At 40.6% G+C, this 27,908-nt stretch overlaps 2 protein-coding genes and 1 long non-coding RNA gene across 4 annotated transcripts; 2 read left to right on the top strand and 1 right to left on the bottom strand.

Annotated features, from left to right (window-relative positions):
* The first annotated feature begins 3,552 nt into the window (after positions 1–3,552).
* On the top strand, positions 3,553–4,555 carry LOC134217137 (uncharacterized). Its single transcript, XR_009980923.1, has 2 exons — positions 3,553–3,935; positions 4,358–4,555. It is a non-coding gene; the product is annotated as an uncharacterized LOC134217137 (long non-coding RNA).
* A 17,762-nt stretch (positions 4,556–22,317) lies between these two features.
* Positions 22,318–23,102, top strand: LOC134212978 (transmembrane protein 242). Its single transcript, XM_062691391.1, has 3 exons — positions 22,318–22,505; positions 22,570–22,808; positions 22,865–23,102. Exons 1-3 carry the CDS (start codon positions 22,403–22,405, stop codon positions 23,000–23,002), a joined length of 480 nt encoding a protein of 159 aa, XP_062547375.1. The 5' UTR covers positions 22,318–22,402; the 3' UTR covers positions 23,003–23,102.
* Positions 23,008–27,400, bottom strand: LOC134212977 (inhibitor of nuclear factor kappa-B kinase subunit beta). 2 transcript variants are annotated; one of them, XM_062691390.1, is made up of 6 exons: positions 27,300–27,377; positions 26,831–26,979; positions 24,907–26,369; positions 23,795–24,144; positions 23,337–23,741; positions 23,008–23,282 (listed from the first exon to the last, which is right to left on the bottom strand). In XM_062691390.1, the coding sequence occupies exons 2-6, from the start codon at positions 26,952–26,954 to the stop codon at positions 23,240–23,242; spliced, it is 2,385 nt and encodes a 794-aa protein (XP_062547374.1). In that variant the 5' UTR covers positions 26,955–26,979; positions 27,300–27,377; the 3' UTR covers positions 23,008–23,239. The 2 variants fall into 2 exon arrangements, with proteins under 2 accessions (XP_062547374.1, XP_062547373.1); XM_062691389.1 differs by having other exon boundaries at positions 26,831–27,400.
* Positions 27,401–27,908: the final 508 nt, after the last annotated feature.

Below are 27,908 nucleotides of genomic sequence, written 5' to 3'. Positions count from 1 at the left end.
TTAGCTTTGATAAAATATGTATGGTAATGGTATGAACCTATCGAAAATTCTAGAAATACTTCCAACTTTATCTTATTTAGTTGATAGACAGCCTTTACTGTTAAGCTAAGGATAATCGAAGCGGATTACTCAATCTTAGAAATAACCATGTCAAGAAATACCCCGATCTACGGTACCTCCCAATGATGATAGTCCTTCGAAAAAAGGGTCTTTCAAGCACGTCTCAAGTAAGCATGATATGTGCAATAATGTCGGAACTATAAATTAAACCCACAAGGACGGAAGGACGCACGAACACCAGCACTTGCATGGGCAAAACATTTCCGGGACGAATGAATAGATTAACTTTTATTTAATAACACAACCCGGTATAGTCGGAGATGACGACAACCCACCGCATGGCCAGTCAGTGTGGTTCATCTCCTTGGTTTTGTCATTTTTCATCTCGACTGGATCCGGACTGGAAACAGCATTTGTAATAAACGTGCATACTTATAGAACGTAAATCGAATGAAACCAAGAGGGGTAGGTCGGAAAAGGATGCTCCCTATCGTCAGGACACGTGTTCGGCGTCAGAGAACATATTGCCTTCGTTGCGTCAAGTGTATAATGGAAAGGGGAAGTCGATGTTTGTTCGCATATCACGATTTAATTGTATGACCTATTAAACTTTTAATATAACTTTGTCTGTGTTTAAACGCTATGGAGATGGCTTTTTTTAACATTTCATTTCTTACATGATATGCTATGATGTGATTTTTTTTTTGTTGATGAATTCAGTTTCACCAAGCTATTGTGGCATGCACATGAAAATGTCATCATTATAAAGTTATGGCCCCTACCTTAGTTTATAAGGCTTTGTAATTTGTTACTAACTCCTCAAAAAATTTCAGTTAAAAACATTTGCTATTCGAGCTCATTCCGTATTATAGATTATTCGTTGCGGAATTCCATTCTATGAGGTAAGGGTCTCGTTCGGCAAGTAGTTAATGCACATTATACCTGAATTCCATGGAGGACCTAAGTTTTCATAATCGGAATTTCGTGAACACTGGTGTCACTTTTCCGCGGATTTCGGAATTTACGCGGTTGTTTCTCAAGGAGGCATGAAAACCGAGAAAAACCGATTTTTTTACGCGGTTTTCGGGCTTTTCATTCGAATATCGGGATTTACGAATCCGAAATCCGACGGCAGATGTCTGTCCAGATGAATCCCGCTGAGCTGTGGCTCAGTGAAACCGAATATCGATTTTGGGATCGAACCCGTACGAAGATCATCGTGACTCATGACGTGAAGTTCCATAAAGTTTTTCCGTATGAAGTCATAGTAAAGAAAAGCCGTTGGTAACGCAACATTTTCAAAAAAAAAGTTCACCTTTTCAGGACCATGTGGATTAATATTGGTTAATGGTTATTAATTGAGAGGGGTGTAATCTAGATTTGGATTTGACCAGATAATTGGATCGTAAACTGATTGAACATTTTATTTTATTTAGAATTAACTATCATACATCCGTTTATCTGACTGAATGACAATAGCTTCCCCAAAATTTAGGGGGCAACAGGGACTATGTCAGGAAGCAACAGGAAGCCTACATCAGACTGAAGCAGATGGCGGACGGTACGTGGAGGAGGCGAATGAACCACGAGTTGCATCAGCTGTTGGGAGAACCATCCATCGTTCAAACCGCGAAAATCGGACGACTGCGGTGGGCCGGGCACGTAGCCAGAATGTCGGACAGTAACCCGGTGAAAATGGTTCTCTACAACGATCCGACGGGCACAAGAAGGCGAGGTGCGCAGCGGGCAAGGTGGATCGATCAGGTGGGAGATGACTTGCGGACCCTCCGTAGACTGCGTGGTTGGCGACGTGTAGCCATGGACCGAGCCGAATGGAGAAGACTCTTATATACCGCACAGGCCACTTCGGCCTTAGTCTGAATAAATAAATAAATAGGGACTATGTCCAAGGGCTTGACGACCCCTCTCCATGGCCACTGCGAGTTAGGGGGCCTGCCTAGGATGTGGTGGGGTTTGACAGTGGGCTCTGTTAAACCTCTGCAAAAAACTGCATGTATCTATAAGCAGGCCCTATCAAACCCAGTCGACACATGAACGTATATGGTGTCGTCGTGTCGTGCAGGATGCTGAAGTGGAAGCAATAGAGGTACTTCTACATACAACATGTATGTATATTGGCCCCAATTAAGCATCTTGTATTGCACCATGTACGATTTTATGTTGATTGGGTGTGCTGCTCAAAGCGTACAAGCCCAACACGAGTGCCAACAGGCACATCAGGATTAATACCAGTAAGATCCTGATTACGGTATCCAGTTTTCCACGAGCGGTAATGGCCGCCAACTTGCCTGCGAATCAGTCTCTGATTTGACGTTTCTGGAGGTCAACTGCACACACCGCTCCGAGAATTTTGACCAATGTTGCATATAAGAAGGTGCTGGTTCAGTGAATTCAAGCCTTCTTATATACCACATTGATCAAAATTCTCGAATGGTGGGTGCAGTTGACCTCCAGAAACGTCAAATCAGAGACTAACCCGCAGGCAAGCTGGCGGCCATTACCGCTCGCGGAAAACTGGATACTGGTCACGGCAAATGACACACACGCGCGCGAAAGTAATGCAAAATAAACGACATGTAAAATAAACGTAAATTAACAAAATATGTCTGGCTGAACATTCTTATTTAACCTTAAGTGTTTAAGTAGAGATAACATAAGGGTTGCTGATTGACATTAGTTATCCGATTACTGCCGATGAGGTTAAACAGCCGTGAATATTATTTTATTTTCAATTATAATCCCGTTTCTTTTTAACTTTTCTTATACGTTAAAAAAAATGATTACGCGGGCGCCTATTCCGAAATTCAAATGAACAATCGCTCACTTAGAGCGATTGATTGTTTATTTTCGCGAAGGATGAACAATTCTCGGGTACTTATTCAAAATGACGTATGTGATTTTGTAAACAAAGATTCAAACGTCGATTTGTCCGATCCGATGGCACTCCCACGCAAACTAACGCCACCAACAGGTAGCCGAAGCCCCCCCTATCTGCCTATGGTGATGGTTTGCGTGGGAGTGCCATCAGATCGGACAAATCGACGTTTGAATCTTTGTTTACAAAATCACATACGTCCTTCTGAATAAGTACCCGAGAATTGAACAAATTGAGGAAATGCTAATACCGTTGCGTTGTGTAGAAGTTGCATAGGTCACATCACTTTACATGGTGAATCCCGATCTATGTTACTAATTAACCCACCCAACTAACACAACTTCCTTCCCTTTCCTTCCCCACAACCACACACTAACATTCCCTCCCTTTCCCAACTGACTGTAAGGACTTGGCCGGCGCCGTTATAGATCAACATTTTCGAGCTGCTGAAACGTGCACTTCGAGAGTAGATGGTAAATCCCAACCACTATTCACTTGGATCGTAGTGCAATTTGCACCAGTTCTGATCAATCACGGAGTAGCAACCATTGATATGTACAGCACAAACAATGTACAGTTTGCCTAAGCTACCCATAAAAAATTTGACAGCTCCGAGTTTTCACGATCACCCGATGAAATCGGGTGCCTACCAAATCGACCTATTTTTACACCGACGACGTCGATTGTCGTAGGCCACATATTTTCGTCGCCAGATTTATTGTATGATTAAGTCGCGAGCAATCGGTGCCTATTTCATCGGTGAAATAATCGATTGATTGTGTATTTATTGCTTATTTTGATCGTCTGATTATTGAACAGACGAAATCGGGTCCCTGTGTTTATAAACATAGAGTAAAGCAAAGTGTAGTATTTGCTATTTAATTAAGTTAAACAAGATCTTAATTGTAAGATTTTTCGGTTGTGACATATTCCGGAACATCCCGGAGAATGGTTATCTTGTAGTAAGCGGTTAATAAAGGTAAGTGATCACTTTTGATAGATTTTAACATTTGTTAGAATGACTGATTCCCAGAGGAAGTGAATATGTTTTAATACAATCTCTCAATTCTCATTTTTCACTAAACAACGAATAGCTTGGCAAAAATTGAAACTAAGAACATTGGAATAAGGTCTGCGTTCCGAGGCATAACTCAAGCCCCAAACACAATGCAACGGAACGGCGACGGAAACGGAAAATTCGACAGTTAGCCCATATATTTTCTGTCAAATTTTCCGTTTCCGTCGCCGTTCCGTTGTATTGCGTTTGGAGCTTTAATCCAGGATTCAGAGTCAAACTGTAGTTACTTCGTTAGCAGATTTGGTGTTCTAAGATTTTCCGTGATATGATTGAATGGAGCAAATACCCTCAGATTACTTCACAATTACTACTATTTCTTACAGAATCATGAAGCTCGAGACATCCCCGCACGATTACAAAGTGTCTACGGTATTCCTAGAATGATCAGACGTGCCACCCGATTCGATATACAGATTAAACCCCATATTTCGTCGGATTCCATGATTATCAACACCGATTAATTTACAGATTTAGTCTAATTTGCTAAATGATGAAAATAAATAAACCGATTAAACACCCTACTTCGTCTGATTTCATTATTTTGCGAACCGATCAATCTATAGACTAAATTTGATTCAATCCATGATGAAATTTAATATTTCGATAAATCACCCTATTTCGTCTGATTTTATTATTTTCCACACCGATCAATCTACAGATTTGGTCTGGTTTGCTCAATAATAAAATTTAATAAGTCGAACAATCACTCTATTTCGTCTGGTTTCATCACACATTATTAAAAACGAAATTGACCTATTATTCATTCGATTTAGTAGATATTAGTCTACCGATTTCGTTTGGCGTCGCGTCGTATGGCTCCCCTGTAAAAATCCCATAAGGCTCGGTGAAACAATCTATAAATTCGTCGGGAACATCATCGGTCGATCGTACCGACGAGAACCGATTTAGTCTGGGGGAAAGTCGGGAGGATTTTTTATGGGTTAAGCTATGCTTAGCTGAATGACAATAGCTTTCACAAATGAATGTTTATGCTAGTACACTGAAGTCGCTTTTTGGGCTGATGGATTTTATCGATTTCTCGGTCTTCCTTAACCGATTCAATACGTATTTTTTTTCGTCGTACATCAACATAAATTTTGGACATTCTGCTTCAAAAACGTATGCAAACCATGAAAAAGTAGAAATATGGGGTAATTTTTTTTTTGAGATCTTCTAGGGCTTCCAAACCTTCCTTGAGTTCAAATCTTGATGATCTACATAAACAACCAAGCGTTTTACGGGGCCTCAATCCTAATTTGAAGTTGGCGTTGCTACTTGAGACATAATTAAACTATTTTTTTTATCAAATCGCAGTGTTACCAAAACATAAACGGTACTCCAAACAATTCTTGAGTTCAGATCTTGGAGGCCTACAAGACCAACAGAGTGATTGATAGGTTCCTGAGCTTGTGTGTTAGTTGTAAAAACTCCATGGGACGTGATTATGTCAATAAATAAAAACATCCACATTCATAGAATAGCTACGGTACTCCAAATCTTGAGCTCAGATCTTGAAGTTCTACAACACCAACAGAGTGATTTATAGGGTCCTGAGGTTGTACGTTAGTTGGAGCAACCCCTTGGGACATTATTTATTTATCATCAGACTAAGGCCGGAGTGGCCTGTGCTGCACATAAAAGACATCTCCATTCAGCTCGGTTCATGGCTGCACTTCGCCAACCACGCAGTCTGCGGAGGGTCCGCAAGTCGTCCTCCACCTGATCGATCCACCTTGCCCGCTGTGCACCTCGCCTACTTGTTCCTGTCGGATCGTTGTAGAGAACCATTTTCACCGGATTACTGTCCGACATTCTGGCTACGTGCCTGGCCCACCGCAGTCTTCCGATTTTCACGGTGTGAACGATGGATGGTTCTCCCAACAGCTGATGCAACTCGTGGTTCATTCGCCTCCTCCACGTACCGTCCGCCATCTGCACCCCACCATAGATGGTACGCAACACTTTCCTTTCGAAAACTCCCAGTGCGCGTTGGTCCTCCACGAACATCGTCCAGGTCTCGTGTCCGTAGAAGAACTACCGGTCTTATAAGCGTTTTGTAGATTGTCAGTTTGGTACGGCGGCGAACTCTCTTCGATCGGAGCGTCTTGCGGAGTCCAAAGTACGTACGATTTCCAGCCACTATGCGCCTCCGAATTTCTCTGCTAGTATCGTTATCGGCGGTCACCAGTGAGCCCAAGTACACGAATTCTTCAACCACCTCGATTTCGTCACCACCGATAGAAACTCGTGGTGGGTGGCTCACATTGACCTCTCTTGAGCCTCTTCCTATCATGTACTTCGTCTTCGACGTGCTGATGACTAGTCCAATCCGTTTAGCTTCGCTTTTCAGTCTGATGTAGGCTTCCTCCATCCTCTCAAAGTTACGTGCCATGATATCAATGTCGTCGGCGAAACCAAATAACTGGACGGACTTCGTGAAAATCGTACCACTCGTGTCAATCCCTGCCCTTCGTATTACTCCCTACAAAGCGATGTTGAATAGCAGACACGAAAGACCATCACTTTGCCGTAACCCTCTACGGGTTTCGAAGGGACTCGAGAATGCCCCTGAAACTCGAACTACGCACATCACCCGATCCATCGTCGCCTTGATCAACCGTATCAGTTTATCCGGAAATCCGTTTTCGTACATTAGCTGCCATAGCTGGTCCCGATCGATTGTATCATATGCGACTTTAAAGTCGATAAATAGATGATGTGTGGGCACGTTGTATTCGCGGCATTTCTGCAATACCTGACGTATGGCGAACACCTGGTCTGTGGTAGAGCGTTCACCCATAAATCCCGCCTGGTACTGCCCCACGAACTCTCTTGCAATTGGTGGTAGTCGACGGCATAAAATTTGGGAGAGTACCTTGTAGGCGGCGTTCAGCAATGTGATTGCGCGGTAGTTGCTACAATCCAGCTTATCGCCCTTTTTGTAGATGGGACACACGACACCTTCCATCCACTCCTGCGGCAGAACCTCATCCTCCCAAACCTTGGTAATCACCCAGTGCAGCGCTCTAGCCAGTGCTTCACCACCGTGTTTAAACAGCTTTCCTGGTAGTTGGTCAACTCCAGAGGCTTTGTTGTTTTTCAGCCGGCCGATCTCCTCCTGGATTTCCTGGAGATTCGGAGCCGGAAGTCGCATGTCCTGCGCGCGTGCTCCTAGGTTCATTACCATACCGCCACCGTTGTCTGCCATATCGCCATTCAGGTGCTCTTCGTAGTGCTGCTGCCACCTTTGGATCACCTCACGCTCGTTCGTAAGAAGGTTCCCGTTTATGTCCTTACGCATATCGGGCTGTGGCACGTGGCCCTTACGTGAACGGTTCAACTTCTCATAGAACTTTCGTGCGTTATTAGCGCGGTACAGTTCCTTCGTCTCTTCACGGTCTCGATCTTCCTGCTGGCGCTTTTTCCTCCGGAAAATCGAGTTTTGTCTGTTACGCGCCCGTTTGTATCGTGCCTCGTTCGCCCTCGTGCGGTGTTGCAGCAATCTCACCCATGCTGCATTCTTCTCCTCAACTAACTGCTCACATTCGCCGTCATACCAGTCGTTTCTCTGATCCGGAGCCACCGTGCCTAGTGCAGCGGTTGCGGTGCTTCCAATGGCGGATCGAATATCTCTCCAGCCATCTTCAAGAGATGCTGCGCCTAGCTGCTCTTCCGTTGGGAGTGCCACTTCCAGCTGCTGCGCGTATTCTTGGGCTAGTCTATCGTCTTGTAGCCGCCCAATGTTAAGCCGCGGCGGACGACTCCGACGCGTGTTGATCACCGTCAAGAGTTTTGAGCGCAGACATACTGCGACGTGGTAGTGGTCGGATTCAATATTCGCACTGCGGTAAGTGCGTACGTTCGTGATGTCGGAGAAGGATTTACCGTCGATTAGAACGTGGTCGATTTGGTTTTCCGTTACTTGATTAGGTGATTTCCATGTGGCCTTGTGGATATTCTTGCGGGGGAAGAAAGTGCTTCGGACTACCATTCCGCGGGAGGCTGCAAAGTTTATGCATCGTTGGCCGTTGTCGTTCGATACGGTATGCAGACTATCCGGTCCTACCTGAGCGTTCATGTCACCGATGACGATTTTGACGTCCCGCAGTTGGCATCCATCGTATGTTTGCTCCAGCTGCGCATAGAACGCTTCTTTCTCGTCGTCGGATCTCCCTTCGTGTGGGCAGTGCACGTTGATGATGCTATAGTTGAAGAAACGGCCTTTTATCCTCAGCTTGCACATCCTTGCGTTGATTAGCTGCCACCCAATCACGCGTTGGCGCATCTTTCCCAGCACTATGAAGCCGGTTCCCAGCTCGTTGGTGGTGCCACAGCTTTGGTAGAAGGTAGCCGCTCGATGCCCGCTTTTCCACACTTTCTGTCCTGTCCAGCAGATTTCCTGCAGCGCTACGACATCGAAGTTGCGGGGATGTAATTCATCGTAGATTATCCTGTCGCAACCTGCGAAGCCTAGCGACTTGCAGTTCCATGTTCCAAGCTTCCAATCGTGATCCTTTATTCGTCGCCTAGGTCGTTGCCGATTGTATCGAGTCGTATTATCTCCTATGTCGTTCGTAATGGTTGTTTTTAAAGGCGGCTTATTGTACCTGCGCAAACCTCCTGTCTCATCGGAGAGCCGTCGTGTTAGGTCTGTTTAGCGTCCCACCTAACACCAGAACTTGGGCTTGTGTGCTGTGAGCGGCACACGGTCGCTTTAGCAGAGCCTGCTTGCAGATACACGCAGCTTTTAATATAAGTTTAACAGAGCCCACTGTCGAAAAGCAGACACCACAACTCGCAGATGGCCTGGGGAGGGATCGTCAAGCTCTTGAATATAGTCCCTGCTGCCCATCATTACACCAGAATATGCAAATCACAGCATTCCCAGAGTTCCTGGGGTAATCCTAATCATTGTTGAGTTCAGATACTGGAGGTCTTCAAGACCAACAGAGTGATTCATTGATTTCCGAGCTTGTGTGTTAGTTGGAGAAGCCCCAAGAAACATCATTACACCATTATATACAAAATACAATATTCCCTGAGTATCTACGGTACTCCAAATCATTTTTGAATTCAGATCTTGGGGGTCTACAAGACCACCAGAGTGATTCGAAGGCAACTCAGCTTATGTGTTGGTTGTAAAAACCCCATGAGACATCATTACACCAGTATATGGAAATTGAAATATTCCAAGAATATCTAGGGTACTCCAAACGATTTTTGAGTTCGGATATTGGAGGTCTACAAGGCCAACAGAGTGAATCATAGGATCCTGTGTCAGTTGTAGAAACCCCATGGGACATCAATATACCAGTATATACAAATCATAACATTCCCGGAATATTTACGGCGCCATACATGAGTTCAGATATCGGAGATCTAAAAGACCCACAGAGTGATTCATAGATTTTGAAGCTTGTTTGTTAGTTGGAGAACCATCATAGAACATCATTACACCATTATATAAAAATCTTGTTAGTTGGAATTGCTCAAATGGACATCATTACGTGAACAATACGCACGTACGAAAAAAAAACGTATTATTGTGATCACAAACATCGCATCCACAATTTCTTCGTTCCTTTTATCGTCAATAGTGTTATAAAATAAAGCTTGGTCTACGGGTACCACGGCGTCTCTTGATGACCGGCTGGGCTATACATGTGAATTATTGCAACTCCATAATCGATCAGAGTTAGAGTAAGTTACACCCTGAAGGCGTTGGTACTCTCATACTTACTTGTTTCATACTTATTATACATATTATATATTTTATACGATATGTTTACCATTTCTATACGTATTGAAACCACCAAGGGGTATCAAGAAATGGCAGTCTTACCAATAAATGAGGATTGCGTACCAAGAACTGAATAAAGCTCGCAACACATTCAATCGACAATATAATTGGTTTCAAAATTGCACGGAAGTGGATGTTACTAAGACTAACATTTATATGTAAGAGTAAAGTAATTTGCGTATGTATAATATCACAAAATTTCATTTCAAACGCATGCTTATCCCAAAATGAATCAAATGTAATAGCTAAAACATGTTGCTAAAAAAAATCTCTCTCTCAGTTCCTCTGCAACCATTTGATGTGATTCTGCGAGATCGTCAACAGAAAGCGCTTCAGTAAAACTTTCAAATTGACGCGTTAAGCTCTGGTGCACTGCTGCAAACATGCAGCACACTAGGAGTAAACTTTTTGAAAGCAGTGTACCAAAAGGAATCAATAGTTAAGTTTCTCAATAATCATCTACTTCATCTTTTTTTTAACTTTATTAATGTGTTCTTCTTCATCGAAAAAATATTTAGTAGACTAACAGGTAACAGGTCATTGTTTTTTTTTTCGAGAAATGCTCTCATTATTGATGAAATTTGTGTAAGGGTGTTATTCACAAAGTGCGTCACATCCTTATTGTGACGGGGGGTCTGGGCAGCGTGACAAATAATTAAAAAAAAACTAGAGGTTCATTACAAGAAGTGGCGAAGTAGCGAAGGGGAGAGGGGTGTTGAAAATGGTAATTGTTCCGTATGACGTACTATATCGCTCTTCCCTAGATGTCCTTCACCATACAATTTTTTGGCGGTAAATTCATGCTAGACCATCGTACATCTTCTTGTTGATCGATTTGAATATAACGAATTGAACTCAAGGACAATTTGGATTGCCGTACATGTTCAACGAATTCTATAATGTGTCTATATCTAATGGTGTAACGAAGTCTCGTGGAGCTATTCCAACTCATAAAAATAGATGGGATGACGTAGATCTTCATGTTGATCGATTTGAGTATTGAGATCTGTACTCGTGGACAGTTTGGAGTGTCGTGGATGTTCAACGAGTTCTGTAATGTGTCTATAATGGTGTATCGAAGTCCCATGGAGGTATTTCCACTCATAGAAATAGTGGGGACCTCAAAGATCTTCGTGTTGATCGATTTGAAAATTGGGATCTGAGCTCAAAGACAGTTTGGAGTATCGTAGATATTGGAAAAGATCTGTTATACCGCTGGACAGGCGCGGATATTATCATAAAGTATTTCAATTTCAATTATTTAATCAGAATGTGGTAAAAAATGGTGTTGATTTCTTAGAACATCAAAATTAGAACTCAAGGATAGTTTGTATGCTCTAGATCATCCTAGTGACCATAACCTGACCTGGGCAATATTTTTCCTGGATGGAACAGTTAATTTTTAACATTTTTGCTGAAGAAAGCAAGGCTCTATCTCTTAAAACTGATTTTTGACAGCTGATTTTCGTCTTGGGTCATATATGACCCATCCGTATTGAATCGGTTAATTTCCACAATGTTTCCAAAACCACCAGATTTCTTGATTTTTATGGAGTTTTTCGTAAGGTCAAACCAATGGCAACTCTAGAATACACTGAGAAAATTGAATTTATTTGACACAAACATATTCTTTTTTGCAATTTGGGGACTCAAATATATTGATACTTGATGGGGTACAGCTCTGTTAAACTTCAATAAAAAGCTGCATATATCCGCAAGCAGGCTTCGCCAAAGCGACCTTGTGCTGCTCAAAGCGCACAAGCCCAAGTCCTGGTGTTAGTTAGGACACTAAACAAACCTGACACGACGGCTCTGCGACGAGACAGGAGGTTCGCGCAGGCCGCAGGCCCAATAAGCCGCTTGTAAAACCACAAATTATACGAACTAAGAGATAATAAGACTCGATGTAATCGGCAAAGACCCAGGCGACGAATAAAGGTTCACGATTGGAAATTTGAAACATGGAACTGTTCGTCGCGTCACTAGGTTTGGCAACTTCGACGTCGTGGCGCTGCAGGATTGTTGCTGAACAGGACAGAAAGTGTGGAAAAGCGGGCATCGAGCGGTTACCTTCTACCAAAGCTGTGGCTCAGCCAGCTCGTTGGCTCGTTGGAACCGGCTTCATAGTGCTGGGAAAGATGCGTAAACGCGTGATTGGGCAGCAGCAATGCAAGGATGTGCAAGCTGAGGATGAAAGGTTGTTTCTTCAACAACAGCATCATCAACGTGCACTGCCCACACGAAGAGAAGCCCGACGACGAGAAAGAAGCGTTATATGCGTAACATGAGCAGTCATACGATGGATGCCCACTGCGGGACGTCAAAATAATCATCGGCGACATGAACGCTCAAGTAGGCAGGGAGGAAATGTATATTCCGGTCATCGGACAGAACGGTCTGCATACCGTATCGAACGACAACGGCCAACGATGAATAAAGTTTGCATCCTCCCGCGGAATAGTAGTTCGAAGCACTTTCTTCCCCCGCAAGAATATCCACAAGGGCCACATGATCAAAATCATCTAACGAAGAAACGGGAAGCCAAATCAACCACGTTCTAATTGTCGGTACATTTTACTCCGACATCACGAACGTTCGCGCTTTCCACAGTGCGAATATTGAATCCGACCACTACCTCGTTGCAGTATGCTAGCGCTCAAAACTCTCGACTGTACAACACGCATCGAAATCAATCGCTGTGGCCTAATATTGGGCGGCTACTTTGTACTGGTCATTTTGAAGTATGTCGTTTTACCCCCGTTGTGCGGTGCTAGTGTGCTGAACATTATCAGCACACAGGTAAAAATTAGCCGTATTTTACTTTTCAGCGCTAGTGTTCATTCCAATTCACCACTAGATACCCAAGCAACCAGAAGTTCAGATTTTACTTAAATTTACTCTTAACGGAACTAATTGGTTCACTATGGTTCACATCAAGTTCCAAGCATCCTTAACGGAACTTTAAAGTTCACTTAAAGTTCCGTTACATACACCGAAAAAAATCTTTATATTGAATATATTTGTCGCAAACATAAATTTTTGCAATTTGGCGACCCAAATATATTCAATTTGTACCCACACATAAATTCAATAACTGCATATTAGAGACCACAAATACATTTTATTTGATTATAGATTATATTTGCACTTCGCGTGGAGAGTGGTTATGTGTGCACTAATTAGAATCATGAATTAAATTAATGGATTTTTGCCAATAAAAATGTGTGGAATTTTTGTAGTGTACAAAAAATTACTTAAAATGAGAGCTGATTAAGCCAAAATAGCCCTTCTTATCCGAACTTCTGGTTGCTTGGGTAGCAGCATCACTTTGTTTGAGATTGAGTTTTTGTTGAAATAAGGTAGTGACAGCCCCCTGGTAAAGACGACAATGACGCACACTAAGCTGAATTTGCATCTAAATTTTATGTGCAATGCACATATATTTTTGCAATCAAGCTTTGCAAATAATTTTTATTAATCGTGCACATAAAACTTGAAATTTTGTTCACCCATAAATTTTATGTGCAACGCATAGATAAAATAAATGCCGATCAAATGTTATTTCATTGGCCAGTCCAATATAGTTTATGTGTGACTGTAAATATTATTTATGTGACTTCCTTTTAAGCATAAATATTGAATTTCTGTTTCGTTTCATTTGATAATAATAAGCATACAATATTATAAAAACTCAAACTACGAGAAATTTATTTACATTTAATTTCTAATCAGCATGATATTATTGATTGTTAATTTTCTATGCTCTAAATACATGTTTCCGATGTGCGGTCTCCGGAGATTTTTGGCAGCAACCATTTGGAACCTAGCTGACTTCATCAGGTGTTCTGGCCATTATTTTCAACTACATAAGATGTGACGACGTCGCAAAATCTTTGATGATGTGTTTTCTCCAAGCGGCACTTGGTTCTCTCCGTCCGAGGAGAATGTCACTGGCTTTTCTAGGCCGAAAATGCCCCCAAACAGATGACATAGGGAGAGACCATTTGGACGGCACCACTATTCCCGTTCGCAACGTTGGAAACTCGGCAGTATTTCAATTGAAACAAAACCATAGTTTAAAAGAAAAACAAGTAATTTGATTGTAATGCGCTCGAGAGATGAACGTTGTGATCGGGAGTGGGCGGTGCTGCTGAATGATCCTTTACTCTATCTTATGCGGGTTTTATCTTCCTTTCCAGGCTTTTCGGCTTTGAGAAGGCTTGTGCCATTCCCCCCAATTATGTCATATTTTTGGGGCAAAAGTTTATAGAAGGAGAAAATCTGGCACAAAGATTTCACGATGTTGCTTTTTTCCACACTTCACGAAACTCCTGAAAATGATCCGCATACGAAGCGAGTGCGAATTGTTCGTGAATTAGCTGTTCTGATGACGCTTGCTCATTCTATTTCGCGTTTTAACTTTTAACCTCTCGTCCTTGAATGTCGTATCCGAGCACTACTGAAAAAAAATGTTTAAATATCATAGAAATATATTCTGTTGAATAAAATATGAAATCATCCTACATCATTTTGTCTCCCGATGAATCTTTGCTGGAATCTTCGCTAGTCAACCATTTTGTTTTGAACTGAATTTAGGTCTTTTCTATGCCTTTGAATTTTTTGTGCGATGATTGATAGTTATCAACTATCGGTCGTTGCACATAAAATCTATTGTGCTGCCTAATAAATTATAAACAACTTCACCTTCACAATATATATGCTTGGTAATTAAATATTATTGTTGACGAATAAAATTCAAGAGCTGCATATACAATCAAGTCTAAAGCGGTCGATTCCATTCTATATGGTTCCCGCACATATAATGTAAAGGTAATTTGATTTCAGTGCAGTAGTGTAAACTTTATTGAATGTGAGTAGCGTTAAACGTGTGTGTAATTGAAACTGACAAATCATCAGTGGTGGAAATCTGTGAACCTTACTCACAAAACAAGAAGTAGGCAATGCAAAAGACTCGCGAACATTTGTTTTGCCTTTTTCTTGCCTACCTACTACTCGCAGAGAAAACAAAAAAACGAACCCCGAAAAATGTTCGTGAAGCTTCGCGAGTCATTCCGGTTATTTTGCTAAAAGTCATAAAACAACCTCGGAACTTATTTCTCACTGATGTTCGAGCAAGAACACAATTGTTTATTGTTATTGTGTTTATGTCAAGTCAAATCTATCCATTGTATTCGAAGTAATCACAAAAACTCGCGATCGTGTTTTTACTCCCGAACAAAATACAGCCCGGCTTTTTGTTTTTGCTACGCCCGTACTCGCGAACAAAGCAAGCGCCAGAAAATGCAGACAGTAGGTTCGCGCGAGTATGGCATTTTTGGTAGGCCCAATTACACTCTTTTCTTACTCGTGAAGCGAGTATTTCCACCACTGCAAATCATAAAGAGCTGAGCAGAATGGATACGTTTGCGTGCGTTTTGACAGTTTCGCCATGGGAAAACTGTCAAAATGCACGCAAACGTATCCATTCTGCTCCGCTCTTAAGTGATGATATATTGTGTATCCGGAATAAATTTATTCCGCTTTTTATACCGAAGTTGGATTTTTCTCCAGATACATGCAACTTTCCCAACTTCGGAAGTAGTGCGCTGGATTCGCCTAAAGATGCGCTAAACAACCCAACAAACAACGACAAGCTACAAATAAGCATCTAGGTTGAATTATTGTTTATTAGTGATCTTCATAGCTGAATAAAATGGATGCTGAATAATTTGCTAGACAGATTTCATTTCAGCATTTAATCTAACTAATATTCGACATGGCCAATTTATTTGTTTACTACCTTTATTTGAAGTCGAACTTACGTTTTCGTTTTATCACATTTCAGCACATTGGGGAAGTTTAACAATGTACTGAACTAATGATTTTTAAAGTTCTCTGTTCGACTATGATGTGATGCTCTGAAAGGGTGGTCGAATTGAGTTTGAATAGTAAGTTAATAAGCAGGCATTATACATCCTTCTTAACCTTTGTCCTTCTTAACCATTGGATTTCACATTTATCTGATCTATCGCACAGTGGAAAAAAACATGCTTTTTCAGTTTGAGAGAAAATCTGGATTCTAGATTTGGGAAATTTGATTTATAGAAAAATAAAGATTTATTTTCAAGACATGCTTTTTATTTTCGTGATTTATTAAAGTGTCGGAGATTATAACGAACAAAACTGCTGGAGCAATAAAAAAAATCATGCATTCATGCTGAACTAATTTTTTACTAACTAACGAAATTTACTAAAAGCCGGACATAACGCCGTTGAATAACATCGGGAAATTATTGAATCTTTGATGTGTGGAATCCCAATATTATCGCATGGATGTTGATCTTTATTGCGGCGAAATCAACCGATTATCAAAAGATTCTGAGGAAGGCCGAATATACATTGATTTTATTTTCATAAATTCATAAATAGCATTGGGGACGGATTTTATTTTATCGTTTATCGACATTATTTTTACGTGTTTTTCCTAGTGTGCGATGGTTATGACTGGCTGAACAATGGTTGAAATAAAAATCTTGTACAGTTATTAACAAACTGTAGTTTGACAGATCGACTTATTGAATAAAAGTCCAATTATGATTCATATTCAGCCATAAGGTTATTTATGTTATGCATTGAGTGAGCCATATCTAACAAATCAAGGATGGCGCGGATGACAACGTTACCGGCGGATGATCAAATGACAGCAGTTCGAGACCCGATTTAGGAAAATTTTAAAATGATTATATGAAAATAGCAATTGCTTCAAAATACGTTCATTGGAGATCTTACTGATGTTACCTTCTATGCGTTATTATTTTCGAAGAATTCACATGTAGCTGAATTGAGGCTTAGTAAAATGCTTATTAAAGGATTAACGAATCAGTTAGATGAGATGTTATAGTTGTATAACTTCGCCAAAATTGTGTGAACAAAGCTTGAACAGAAGTTGTGATAAGAAATAGTACAGACATAATTCAACACAGCGCTGAATTAAATCATCACACTGATGTTAGTTCAACTAGTGAATGTTTGTTGGGAACGCATCAATTAGTTTGATAAATAAAACTTCGGAAAAAAGTTCGGTTCGGAAGTCCTGACTTCCGAATTCTAACTTGGTGCTACGCCGACAATATATTTGTAATGTATTTGTTTATGTTTACATTCAGTTCGTACTAGTCCGTAAATAAAGAGAGTCCGTTGTGAAAACTATTTGTTGGTTTGGCTATTTTTTCTTCTGCAATCACGCGATTCCGGGAAATATTTATATTGTCCGGTCGATCTGAAGCGAACCGTGTCTGCTGCGCCTGAGGAATTTAACAGGTTATGTGCCCAGATTATGCAGAGAAAGCTAACAGAAAAAGTGTCTGTTCGAAAAGACATTTTTGTTCGTGCGATATTGTTCATTGTGAACGGTCGAAGTTAGTGTTTATTTGTTATTGTTGTTGTTATCTCCCGGTGGGAGAAAGGAATTGAAGAAAGTTTATCCTGATGATGCATTAATTGGCCAACTATTTGACGAAAAAGGACAGTAGAGTAGAGTGGGGCAAGAGTGCGCGTGGGGTAAGAGTACGTTTTCGATTTTTTGAAGTAATAAAAAAAGATAAACTAGCAGCACTGCATCAGTTTGACAGGTATTCTGGCCAACTATTATCATGTGTAATTGTAAACGAATTGAATAAACAACAAGGGAGATATGGAGTTAGATAACTTTTTGGTCATTTTTCTAAAAATAATTGGATTTCCGCAACTAATATTTCATTACCATATATACGTTCAATCAGGTGAACATTATACCATTTCGATAACCTATTGTATAGAGTACTTTATGGTACAGAACACCAATCCGATTGGTTTTCCAAGAAGTCAAAACCATTACTTAAATAATTTTTGGGACTGTGGGGTAAAAGTACGCAGGAACCGGTGGGGCAAGAGTACGCATATGAATCTTTAAGTTATGATGTCAAACCCGTATCTCCGGCTGAAATAAGACTTCTTCCAAAGCGTAAAGATCCACAACTAAGAAAAAAGGGACAGAATTTGAAATTATCACAAGTTTTTAGGATAAGTTGAAGTAATTTGGTGTTAGAAAGGACTTAGCGAACAAAGCACTGCAGTGCACTGAAGCGAAATAATGAAATTGTATTAAGACTTGTTGTTCACCTAAACATAGTACGAAAACACAATTTCATCGAAATGATAATTTCATTTAATCAAAAGAAACATTTATAAATTACGCAACGTTTAGCTGGGAGGTGTTGTGAGATGTGTGACCATCCATATAATTTTTAAAGGATTCATACAAATAGTGTAAGATAGGGGGGGAGGGGTGATGAAATAGCCAAATTTTACGTTACGTGATTGGTGGACTTTCTTTAAGGAAAATGCCTTTGTATACGCCACGCGAAACCTGATATATATTTTTAACTCTGTAGTTTTTGTATATATAAAAAACAATGGTTTTTCGAATGAAAGTGCACATTTTTAGGACCTCCCTCCCTTTTTAAGAGTTACGTAATCTTTAAACATTCCCTAATATATGCTCATTAAACATCAATTAAATGTTATTAACTCTTACTTGAGTTAATATATACTTAAAGCACATGATTGGATAAATGCGTACTCTTACCCCACCCGATGCGCACTTTTACCCCACCGGTGGGGTAAGAGTGCGTTTTTCACTTGTCTTGCAATAAGGGTTCTACTAAAACGAATCTGAATAATTTCAATATTTTTTCCACTGGGTAACATGAAGGAAGAGTATATGAATCATCGACACTGATTTGATATGCAGAAGCTTGCTTCATAGGGGCCATATGATCGAATGAAAACTAAGTGCGTACTCTTGCCTCACTCTACTCTACGGATAGTGGAAAGGATTGATGAACTTTGTTCGAGGAAGAGTGATTTTTCGCCATTGTTGTGTAGAAGCTTTGTCACCGTTACTTTGTGTTTGTTGTGTGTATATTGGACACCGATGAGAATGTATTGAGTATGTTGAACTGAACTGTAGACAGACTTAAACTGAGGAGTTTAATTGTGGTCACAGTGGTCCAGAAAGTGTTTTTTGTTTGACGATAGATTGAATCTCAAAAGATTAATAATGACGGAAGCAAAGGTTACTTTTGATCGGTTAATTGATTCCAACTGGGCAACATGGAGATTTCGGATGGAGCTAATGTTAATGAAGGATGATTTATGGACGACTGTGAAAGACTCTAAGCCGGAATCGACTGATATTACATCAGCATGGACGAGAAAAGACGAGAAAGCCCGAGCAATCATTGGATTGTCGTTGGAGGACAGCTAGTTGAGTCACATCATGGATACTGCTACTGCCAAGGAAATGTGGGATAAACTTAAAAGTTATCACGAGCGTGGATCTTTGTCTAACAAAATTCATGTTTTGCGGAAACTTTGCTCAATGCGCCTGAATGAGAGTGGAAACATGTCTAATCATTTGGTGGAGGCTTCGGAGTTAGTGCATCGCTTGGCTAGAATGGGAGAGGCGTTGAAGGAGCATCTGGTTGTTGCGATTCTGTTGTCCAGCCTTCCGGAATCGTACAACCCGCTTGTTACTGCTTTAGAAGGTCGCCCCGAAGAAGACTTGAAGTTGGACTACGTCAAAGGCAAACTACTGGATGAATGGCGAAGGAAGGATGAAAGTCGGGTGGATGAAAGCGAAAAGGCTATGAAATCTTCTGTGCGGATAGCTGACCGGAGGAAATTGAGAATATGTTACCATTGTAATCAGGAAGGTCATATCCAGTGGTATTGCCCTGTTTTGCATAGGAACAAAGAAGGTGGAGCAAAAGAGCGAGGCAATGGCGTGACGATGAACTCTGCAGTGTACCAGAATTCAGGTAGCGGAAGTAGCAGCCGTGGAGTGTGTTTCACGACAACAACTGAAAGGAAAATAGTTCGCAAGGAAAGATGGGTCATCGATACAGGTTGTACGGAGCATATGACGAATTCAGCAGAAAGTCTGATGAGCAGAACACTGGGGAAAGAGAATATACTGTTAGCAGACGGAAAAACAGTTATGGCAACGGCTAATGGTCGTGGGAGAATTGTAGGTCGTGGAATGAGAGGAGAATTCGTCGAAATCAAGCTGAAGGAGTTGCTGTATGTCCCTGGGTTATCCGGATGTGTGTTGTCGGTTAGCCGGATGACTGACGAAGGCTATAGTGTAGTTTTTGGACCTGATGATTGTCGGATCATGGATGGTAGTAACGTGATTGCTGTGGGGAAAAAGAAGGAGGTTTGTACTACCTAAAACAATAGAATTTGATTAGCTCCGAGATAGGAGGAGTAGAAAAATGAGAGGCACAGATAATACATAAGAGTGGTGGCTTCACTAAGGAGGAGTGTTGAAATAAGGTAGTGACAGTGACAATGACGCAGTAGTGTAAACTTTATTGAATGTGAGTAGCGTTAAACGTGTGTAATTGAAACTGACAAATCATAAGTGATGATATATATTTGTAATGTATTTGTTTATGTTTACATTCAGTCCGTACTAGTCCGTAAATATAGAGAGTCCGTTGTGAAAACTATTTGTTGGTTTGGCTATTCTTTCTTCTGCAATCACGCGATTCCGGGAAAGATATTGTCCGGTCGATCTGAAGCGAACCGTGTCTGCTGCGCCTGAGGAATTTAACAGTTTTTATGTCGGGCAGTCTGCGTTGGCGGCGCTGCGGAGCTTTGCACACGTTTTCAACAAAATTTTGTATGAGTCTCCATGTCTGTTCTCTGTGCCTGCTACTCTATGTTTTGAGATTTTCACAATTTTCACTATGAGCTCATGGAAAAATGGTATAGTTGCAAATCGATAAAATGTATAGGCAAATTCGAGAAGGATCCAGTGGTAGAGTGCGCTGCGAGAGTTTCGGAGAAAAGTCGTCAGAAGCGATTATTTAAATTCAAAATTAAATTTTCTCCATGAAATTTACTTCACTTTTTGGTATATTGTCACATGTTTTCCACTGGCAATGGCTTCTTACAGTCTTTAAGCAGCTGTTGAAGACGAATCCCAGCCAAATAAGACGCGAATTAAAAATCCGGGAGTTCATAACCAAGATAGTGCGGTGGAGGCACTGCAAGAGATGTACTATTTAATCGGAAAAATCATATGCAAGCGCCCACCGGATGGAAGCTCATCTCAAAGAAAACAAAATTTTCTTCCAATTTGGACTATTTCAGCTTTCATAAATGGTTGAATTAACCAGACAACGCGAAAATCGTACTCCTCCGTATGCTGCCAGTGCACTTTTTTGACCAACGACACTTTTTCGTGGTTCTTGTGACGACCACCAGATGTCGAAATGATCGATGAGCTTTACTCAAATTCGCCTATAGAAAACAGGTATTTCGCAAATTTATGGAAAATGGGGGTGTTTTAAAAGAAAGCAGTGATAAGGAATGAAGTACGAGCACAGAGAACAGACGTTGAAGCTGCACTCGCCATGTTGTGATAACTTTTTACTGTTCATTTTGAAGCTGTAAGAAACCATTGCCAGTGGAAAACATGTGACAATATACCAAAAAGTGCTCTAAATTTAATGTAGAAAATTTGATTTTGACTGTAAATAATCGCTTCTGACGACTTTTCTCCTAAACTCTCGAAGCGCACTCTACCACTGAATCCTTCTCGAATTCGCCTATGCTATTATTTTATTTGCAAATCGCAGGCAAAGACAAAGGTGCTGTTTGAACGAGATGGCGCCACAACATTTAAAGTAAAATGAATTTCCTTGTATGGACAAATCATCTTTTCTCATCAACTACGCATCGGATCAATATGAAAGCTAGGTCGAAAAGCAGCAAATAATTTTTAGATTTTTTGTACTCACGACTTGTTTAACAGTTATAAGCAATAAAAGAGATTTTATTGTACCTCCATACTAAATTCTAGCTGTTTACTTTCAATTTCTTCAAGACTGTTCTCCACCTCGAGTGTGCGGAAGGAACATTAAAAACTTACGATATCGAACAGCAGATGTCACTGGTGTATATGCAATATTACATTGATGCAAACACGCAGCAACACCACCTGTCGCCTGATAATGGAAGCATTGCAATTATATCATCAGGTGTAGTGGCTGTTGTTAAAATGTTTTGAAACGGCCTCAAGCGGAATTTTTGCTAGAATGCAACTGACGACCTCCTATTGGGCTTAATCTACGAGTAGAGTGACGTGAGATTCCTTGAATGACGTGAGAAGAGTCGTATAGCCCCATTTGAATAACATGGTCACCTCACGTGAGAATTGCTAAAATCGACTCACCTCACGTCACTCAACTCGTTGAATAAGCCCAAATAACACGTCCGTCGAACTTTCGGCTTAAGTTAGGCCAAACTTCCTTTACTGGGAGATGTTTTACTACGAAACGATTGTAGCGCCAAATATCCAATGGCGAGCAGTCACAGAAGCTTCATGATAACGTGTGTAACCTCTTGTAACATTTTCTCCATGTTGACAAATAGTAAATAGGGCAGTACATAACTTAGAACAAACGGAGACTTTGTTTTGTTTCACGTTATATAAAGATTATATCGTGAAATCTGTGAAATGGATACTAACCAGACAGCAAGCATGGAACGACCACAAGATTCAAAACCAGGATTATACCGTAGAGAACTAACCGACGAGGAAAGGAAATTCCGTTACCGAGGTGAGTTCTCAATACATTGGTTAGGTATTTCGTGTTTCTCGTACTATTTAACTCCTTTTTGCAGCATCGGCCTTTCTCGCTGGAGTTGCTGGCATCTCGGTCGTGGCTGGATTTAGCAAAACCATATTGACCGCTAAGAAATCCGATCCGCAGTTTTTTGAGCGGGGTGTCCAAGGCAGTATCGCCATGCAGGAAACCGGTGCAAGTTTAGCGATGCGAGCCCTTGGTTGGGGGACGTTATATGCTTTCCTTGGCACCGGAGCCATTTGCTATGGCATCTGGAAACTCACAGGGGCTAGCAATGTATAGTTTTCAGTTATGTTCACAGCTCTTTGAATATCAATTGATGTTTATTTCAGATGAAAGAATTCAGGGAGTCTGTAGGCAACATTTTTCCAAGGGTACAGAAAAACGATCCACCCAGAAGCAGGACGGAATTCGATGGACTGACGGATCTTATGAAGTACTTGAGCACTTGGGGAAAGGATGAACAATAACAGGCTATTTTAACACGTAAATCTGTCTAAATTTATTTTACTTTTCTTGTAAATATAGTCATAAACATTAAACTTTAGAACGAAACAAACTATTATGAAATTTGTGTGCATGTATCTATTTAAAATGATGATGATTGCTTCATTCCTGATCACAAGATTTTGATCCTTTTTGATGCACCACATGAATTGACTTAGTGATTGCGAGTTGCTTTTATTATGCAGTCGTCTATTTCGCCTTCAATTTGTCCAATCAAACCCATCGTTGATGAGATCGTCAGTCCTGGAAGAAAATGTCATTCAATATTGCGGACGTACGAATAGAATGTGTTCTTACGTTATAATTAGCGAATGATTGGCACTTATTAAAGATTGTACATCCGGTCCCTCACCAAAACAGAGCAAACTCTTGCTGATTGACTCGTTGCCAAGAGTACTTAATGATGAAACCGTTCCTCCAAGGTGGAACTTTGGAGCACCCGGCAAATCGCCGTTTAGCATTCCACTAGTAGAGTCCATTATCCGCTCTATATCGGGAATGATTGACGCACCTCCGTTGCATGTTATTACTGATGGATTTGCAACATTGTTTGACGAACCCTCATTCAGTAGAGTCCAGACGCTGTTGTTATGGTCCAGTATCATTTTGGCCAAGTCTTTTTTGAATTTTTCCACATGTTCTTGAGCCTTCTCCAGTGCTTTTTTGATCTCCTGCATCTCGCGACGTATATCAATCAGTTGCCTATTGATAAAAATGATCAGTCACCTTAAATTAAAAAATAATTCGAAACTTACTGCTGCAGCTCTTTAAAACCGTAATCCCTCAGCAAGATGTCCCGCTTCTTCAGACATTCGTACACCGATTGCAGCATATCGATGTGGGATTTTTCATGAGTGTTCTTCTCAAGGATCTGAACCCGAGCAATCTCGTACCGATTGTCGAGACTTTTCAAATTATAATGGTCTTGTTGATCGTATGCTCGCAAAAGTTGATTGGCTACTGCTTCGCGACTACGCTTCAGAACCGATTCGTAGCGAGTGGTGATTTTGTCGGCAACCTCCGTCATTTTTTTAATAGTAGCATCCATTCGGGTGCAACGGTCTTCTAGTATGGCAAAACATTTCTGCACGGTGCCTGGCGGTACCTGAAACGAAATAATATCGGGTGAGAATTTCGATTGAATAAAAAAATATTGATTATATTTTTTTTTTGCAAACTACAATCCAAATCACGCATGTGTGTAGTTTTCAACTGATATGTATCCGATTACCGGAATTCCGCTTCCTTACGATTTACCGGGATCCCAAAAATGGACAAAATTTCTTGTAATTTTTTTTTTCTCTTTATCAATGTGAGTTATGATGGTGATAGCTGATCATCTGATTTAAGGCAGATTTTATATCAAGTCTTAAAGTTAAGAGATAAAAAATATATACTCTCCATTCTTTTTCATAACTAGTCTCATGAAAGAGAACATTAGAATGACATACAACCATTAACCATACTGTTTAAGACTCGACTACAGTTTCGAAAGGTAAGTGTTGGCCTCATCATTTGTTTGAAAAAAAAATCCTACGATATTTCCGTTAAAATAGAAGTAAAAATTAAATACTTTATAGATTATTTTCCCTTTTGCCTCATTCAATAGCCCTACATTCCCGCCGATACTTGGCCTGCTTATTGACTTCGTCAACAGTTCGACTTGTATTTCCATAGTGAAGGCTTTTCTACGCCTACCAGTGCATGAATATGTTTCTTTCTGTGGCAACCGGATCAAGAATCTAAATTGCAATCACCAGATTGGAAATCCTACACCTTTGCTCGCAAGGCTGACTGAAGGCTTTATAGTCATATGATGTGATAAGTAAAAAGTTCAAAATAATTGTCCTAATGGAATAATAGTTACCTGACCAATCATCGCCCTCTCTTTGGCATGAGACAACGATAATTTGTGGTATTCCAATCCTCCACTGATGGCATACGACACTTTGTTCATTTTGATCACGTCATCCTTGCACTTGACAATCTCCTCGTTCAACATTAAGCCATAGTTCTTTATTCCATCCAAAGCTGCAACGTAGACCCGTTGCTCGTTCGTGACAAAATACCAAGCATTAGATACAAACTGCCTCAACATATGTGGCTTCAATTTCACCTTGATGTTCTGGAACACGTCGGTCACACTCTTTGGTATTTGCGGTTTGAGGTCTGCCTGGATGACGGTACCTTGTTTGATTACAAATAGCATCGGCTTGTCAGAGTGCCCATCCAGATAAAGATCAATCGGTTTGGTAGTAGGCGTTATACGTTCTAGCTTCTGCTCTAGTGGAAGAACGAACTCGATAGCTTCACGCGGGATACCGGTTTCAGTGCCGACCGTAGATATAAGTGATTCCATATCGGTTGATTCGTCTACTTCAACACTCAGAAAACGACAATTGTACAAACAAAAAATGGTAAGAATTTTCTTACACAGAATGGTGTCCAGCATTGAGAAAATTTTCAGCACTTGAACTGGTTGCCCGTTGAGTGGTTCTGTGGTAGACTTAAGCTGCTGTTCTGTGACCTCCTTGTTATCAATCTGGAAGACATGTCCTCGCTGTTTTGGATTCCACTCCAAAGCAAGGGTTAACCATTTTTCAAGGTAGGTTTTTAATACATTGGAAATGTGATTTTCCGGAAAAATTTCACTGTGATAAGTGTAGTTCTCTCTGTTATCTTCAGTGATTGCTATATGGGTCGATTTCTTTTGCTGAACGTGCATCATCCATTTCGCGACGATTGAATGCGGAATAAATGGACGTATACCACAAATAATCTCAAAGCCAATAATTCCCATAGACCAGTAATCTACTGAGCAATTGTATCGATCGCAGTAGATCAAATCCGGAGCAATGTACTCAACCGTACCAACCAAACTGGCATTCAAACTCTGCTTATCCAATGCTTTTGCATAGCCGAGATCAGTTAGTTTGTACAAAACCCTATCGCCCATCTGTTTCAGCACAATGTTCTCCGGTTTTATGTCCCGATGAGTGATTCTTAGATTGTGCAAATAAGATATTGCGTTTCTCAATGAACGTAAAATTTCTCGGACTTCCTGTTCCCTTAACCCGCTGCAGCTCTGAACGCGATTGAGTACTCTTCTCAGATCACCTCCCTCACAATACTCCATACACAGGATAGGTAATTTGTTCGCCGAATGCTTGACCAGTTCCTGTAGAAACGTTTCCGGCTGTACCGACACCGTGCGAACGATGTTCTCATTGTGCACCTTCTTCGTCATCAAAGCAACTTCATTGCACCACCGCTCGCAGTTCTTATCAGTCATCTCGCTTTTATCAAGCAATATGTGACACTTTTTGATAGCTGAAATAGTTGTGAAGCAATAATTAAAAACAGTGAAACATTTGGCTCATTCGTTAGGCATGGATCAACCACCCTAGCTCCATTATTCAATACTGGATGAAATCTTTGCATGTCAATAATACTGTTGTAAGAGAAGTTGTTAGTTGATAAACTACATCAGCATATTATTAAGAGGTTTTGATTGGACAATGATACATTAAACTTAATTCATATTCTATTTCAATATAGGGCCTGGGAACAAACTCCGATCCCTTTCTCCCTTCCTTGTGTTTTACGCTGAACTCAAATGTTTAAATGTTTGATTTTTATAACACTCATAGAAGTCTAAAAGCTACATATTCCCACTGATTGATAGATACGACATTTCGACATCAACAACTATGATATCATATTCTGTATTCTGCTTTTCACCAAACAAGATTTAAACGGATTATATGATTTTATTATAATTTTCTACCTACCAACCATCTCATTAGTCTTGTGATTCTTCCAAAGCGTAACGAACCCAAAGCCGCCACTTCCTAATCGTTTCTCACGGTGCCAATCTCCGACGAAAGGAGGATCCTCGCTGGCTGTCGTCATCATTGTTTGTGGTCAGTTTTCTTCGTTTCTGTGAATCTCACCAAAATTCCCACAGAAATGAAAAAAAAATTACTGAAATCCTAACCGGAATGAAAATTCCTTCTCAGATGTGACGATATTTTCTCCGCACTTTTCCGACCGTCGAATGTGGAATAATGGGCTATTTATAGCCGAGCTTAAGCTTTTTAGTTTGGATGCGTGAGAATTTGCGTTCTAATTTTGTAAGGCAATGGGCGGCACCGAGTGTGCTCTTGATGCAAATTTCCGGCTACGATCTTGGATTTTGTACGGAAACACTATACCGACAAAATCTACTTATATCCCTTGATTAGAAGAATATTTTTTCACCCTTCTCACCGAGCCGGGGTACTAATTATTTTCAACAAAATTACCAGCACTCAGCAGACAACAAAGAACGTCGGAAGAATACGGTGTTGATTTGATTCACTTCCAGGAGGAAACAGGGAATCAAAACAAAACGAAATTGAAGTACACTGAACCAGAACATCCGTCGTAACAACGCACTAAAACATACACGGTAAGATCAAGCAAACCAAAATGAGGATCAAACAAACAACTAAGGGTTGTGAACCATTCCATCGATTCGTTTAACTTTTAGTTAAATTTCGACAGTTCGATGGTTATTTCGCCGTGGTTAAAAATAACCCTGCTCCGGAGCATGGTTAGATTTGACAGTTCAATAGTTAAACTTTGTTCGTGAGAAAATTGGCACCAAATCCATTTCGTTCCGAATAACTATCAATCTGTCAAAACTCAAATGGGTCAGCTTCGAGTAAAATTTTACCCACACAGCAACAAATAATGTAATGTGCAGCGATGTAGTCTTAGCGATGTACCAAAATGTCTACTGTAATGCCAGAATCATAATGCATATTAACATTCATGTTGATGTAATTTTACATTGCCTGAAAATTACACAAAAGCAGATTCATTAAT

The sequence above is a fragment of the Armigeres subalbatus genome, chromosome 2 (assembly GCF_024139115.2).
Source record: "Armigeres subalbatus isolate Guangzhou_Male chromosome 2, GZ_Asu_2, whole genome shotgun sequence".
Classification (NCBI taxonomy): Eukaryota; Metazoa; Arthropoda; class Insecta; order Diptera; family Culicidae; genus Armigeres; species Armigeres subalbatus.
The sequence above is the reverse complement of the archived record's forward strand: the minus strand, read 5'-3'. Positions and strand labels throughout refer to the sequence as shown.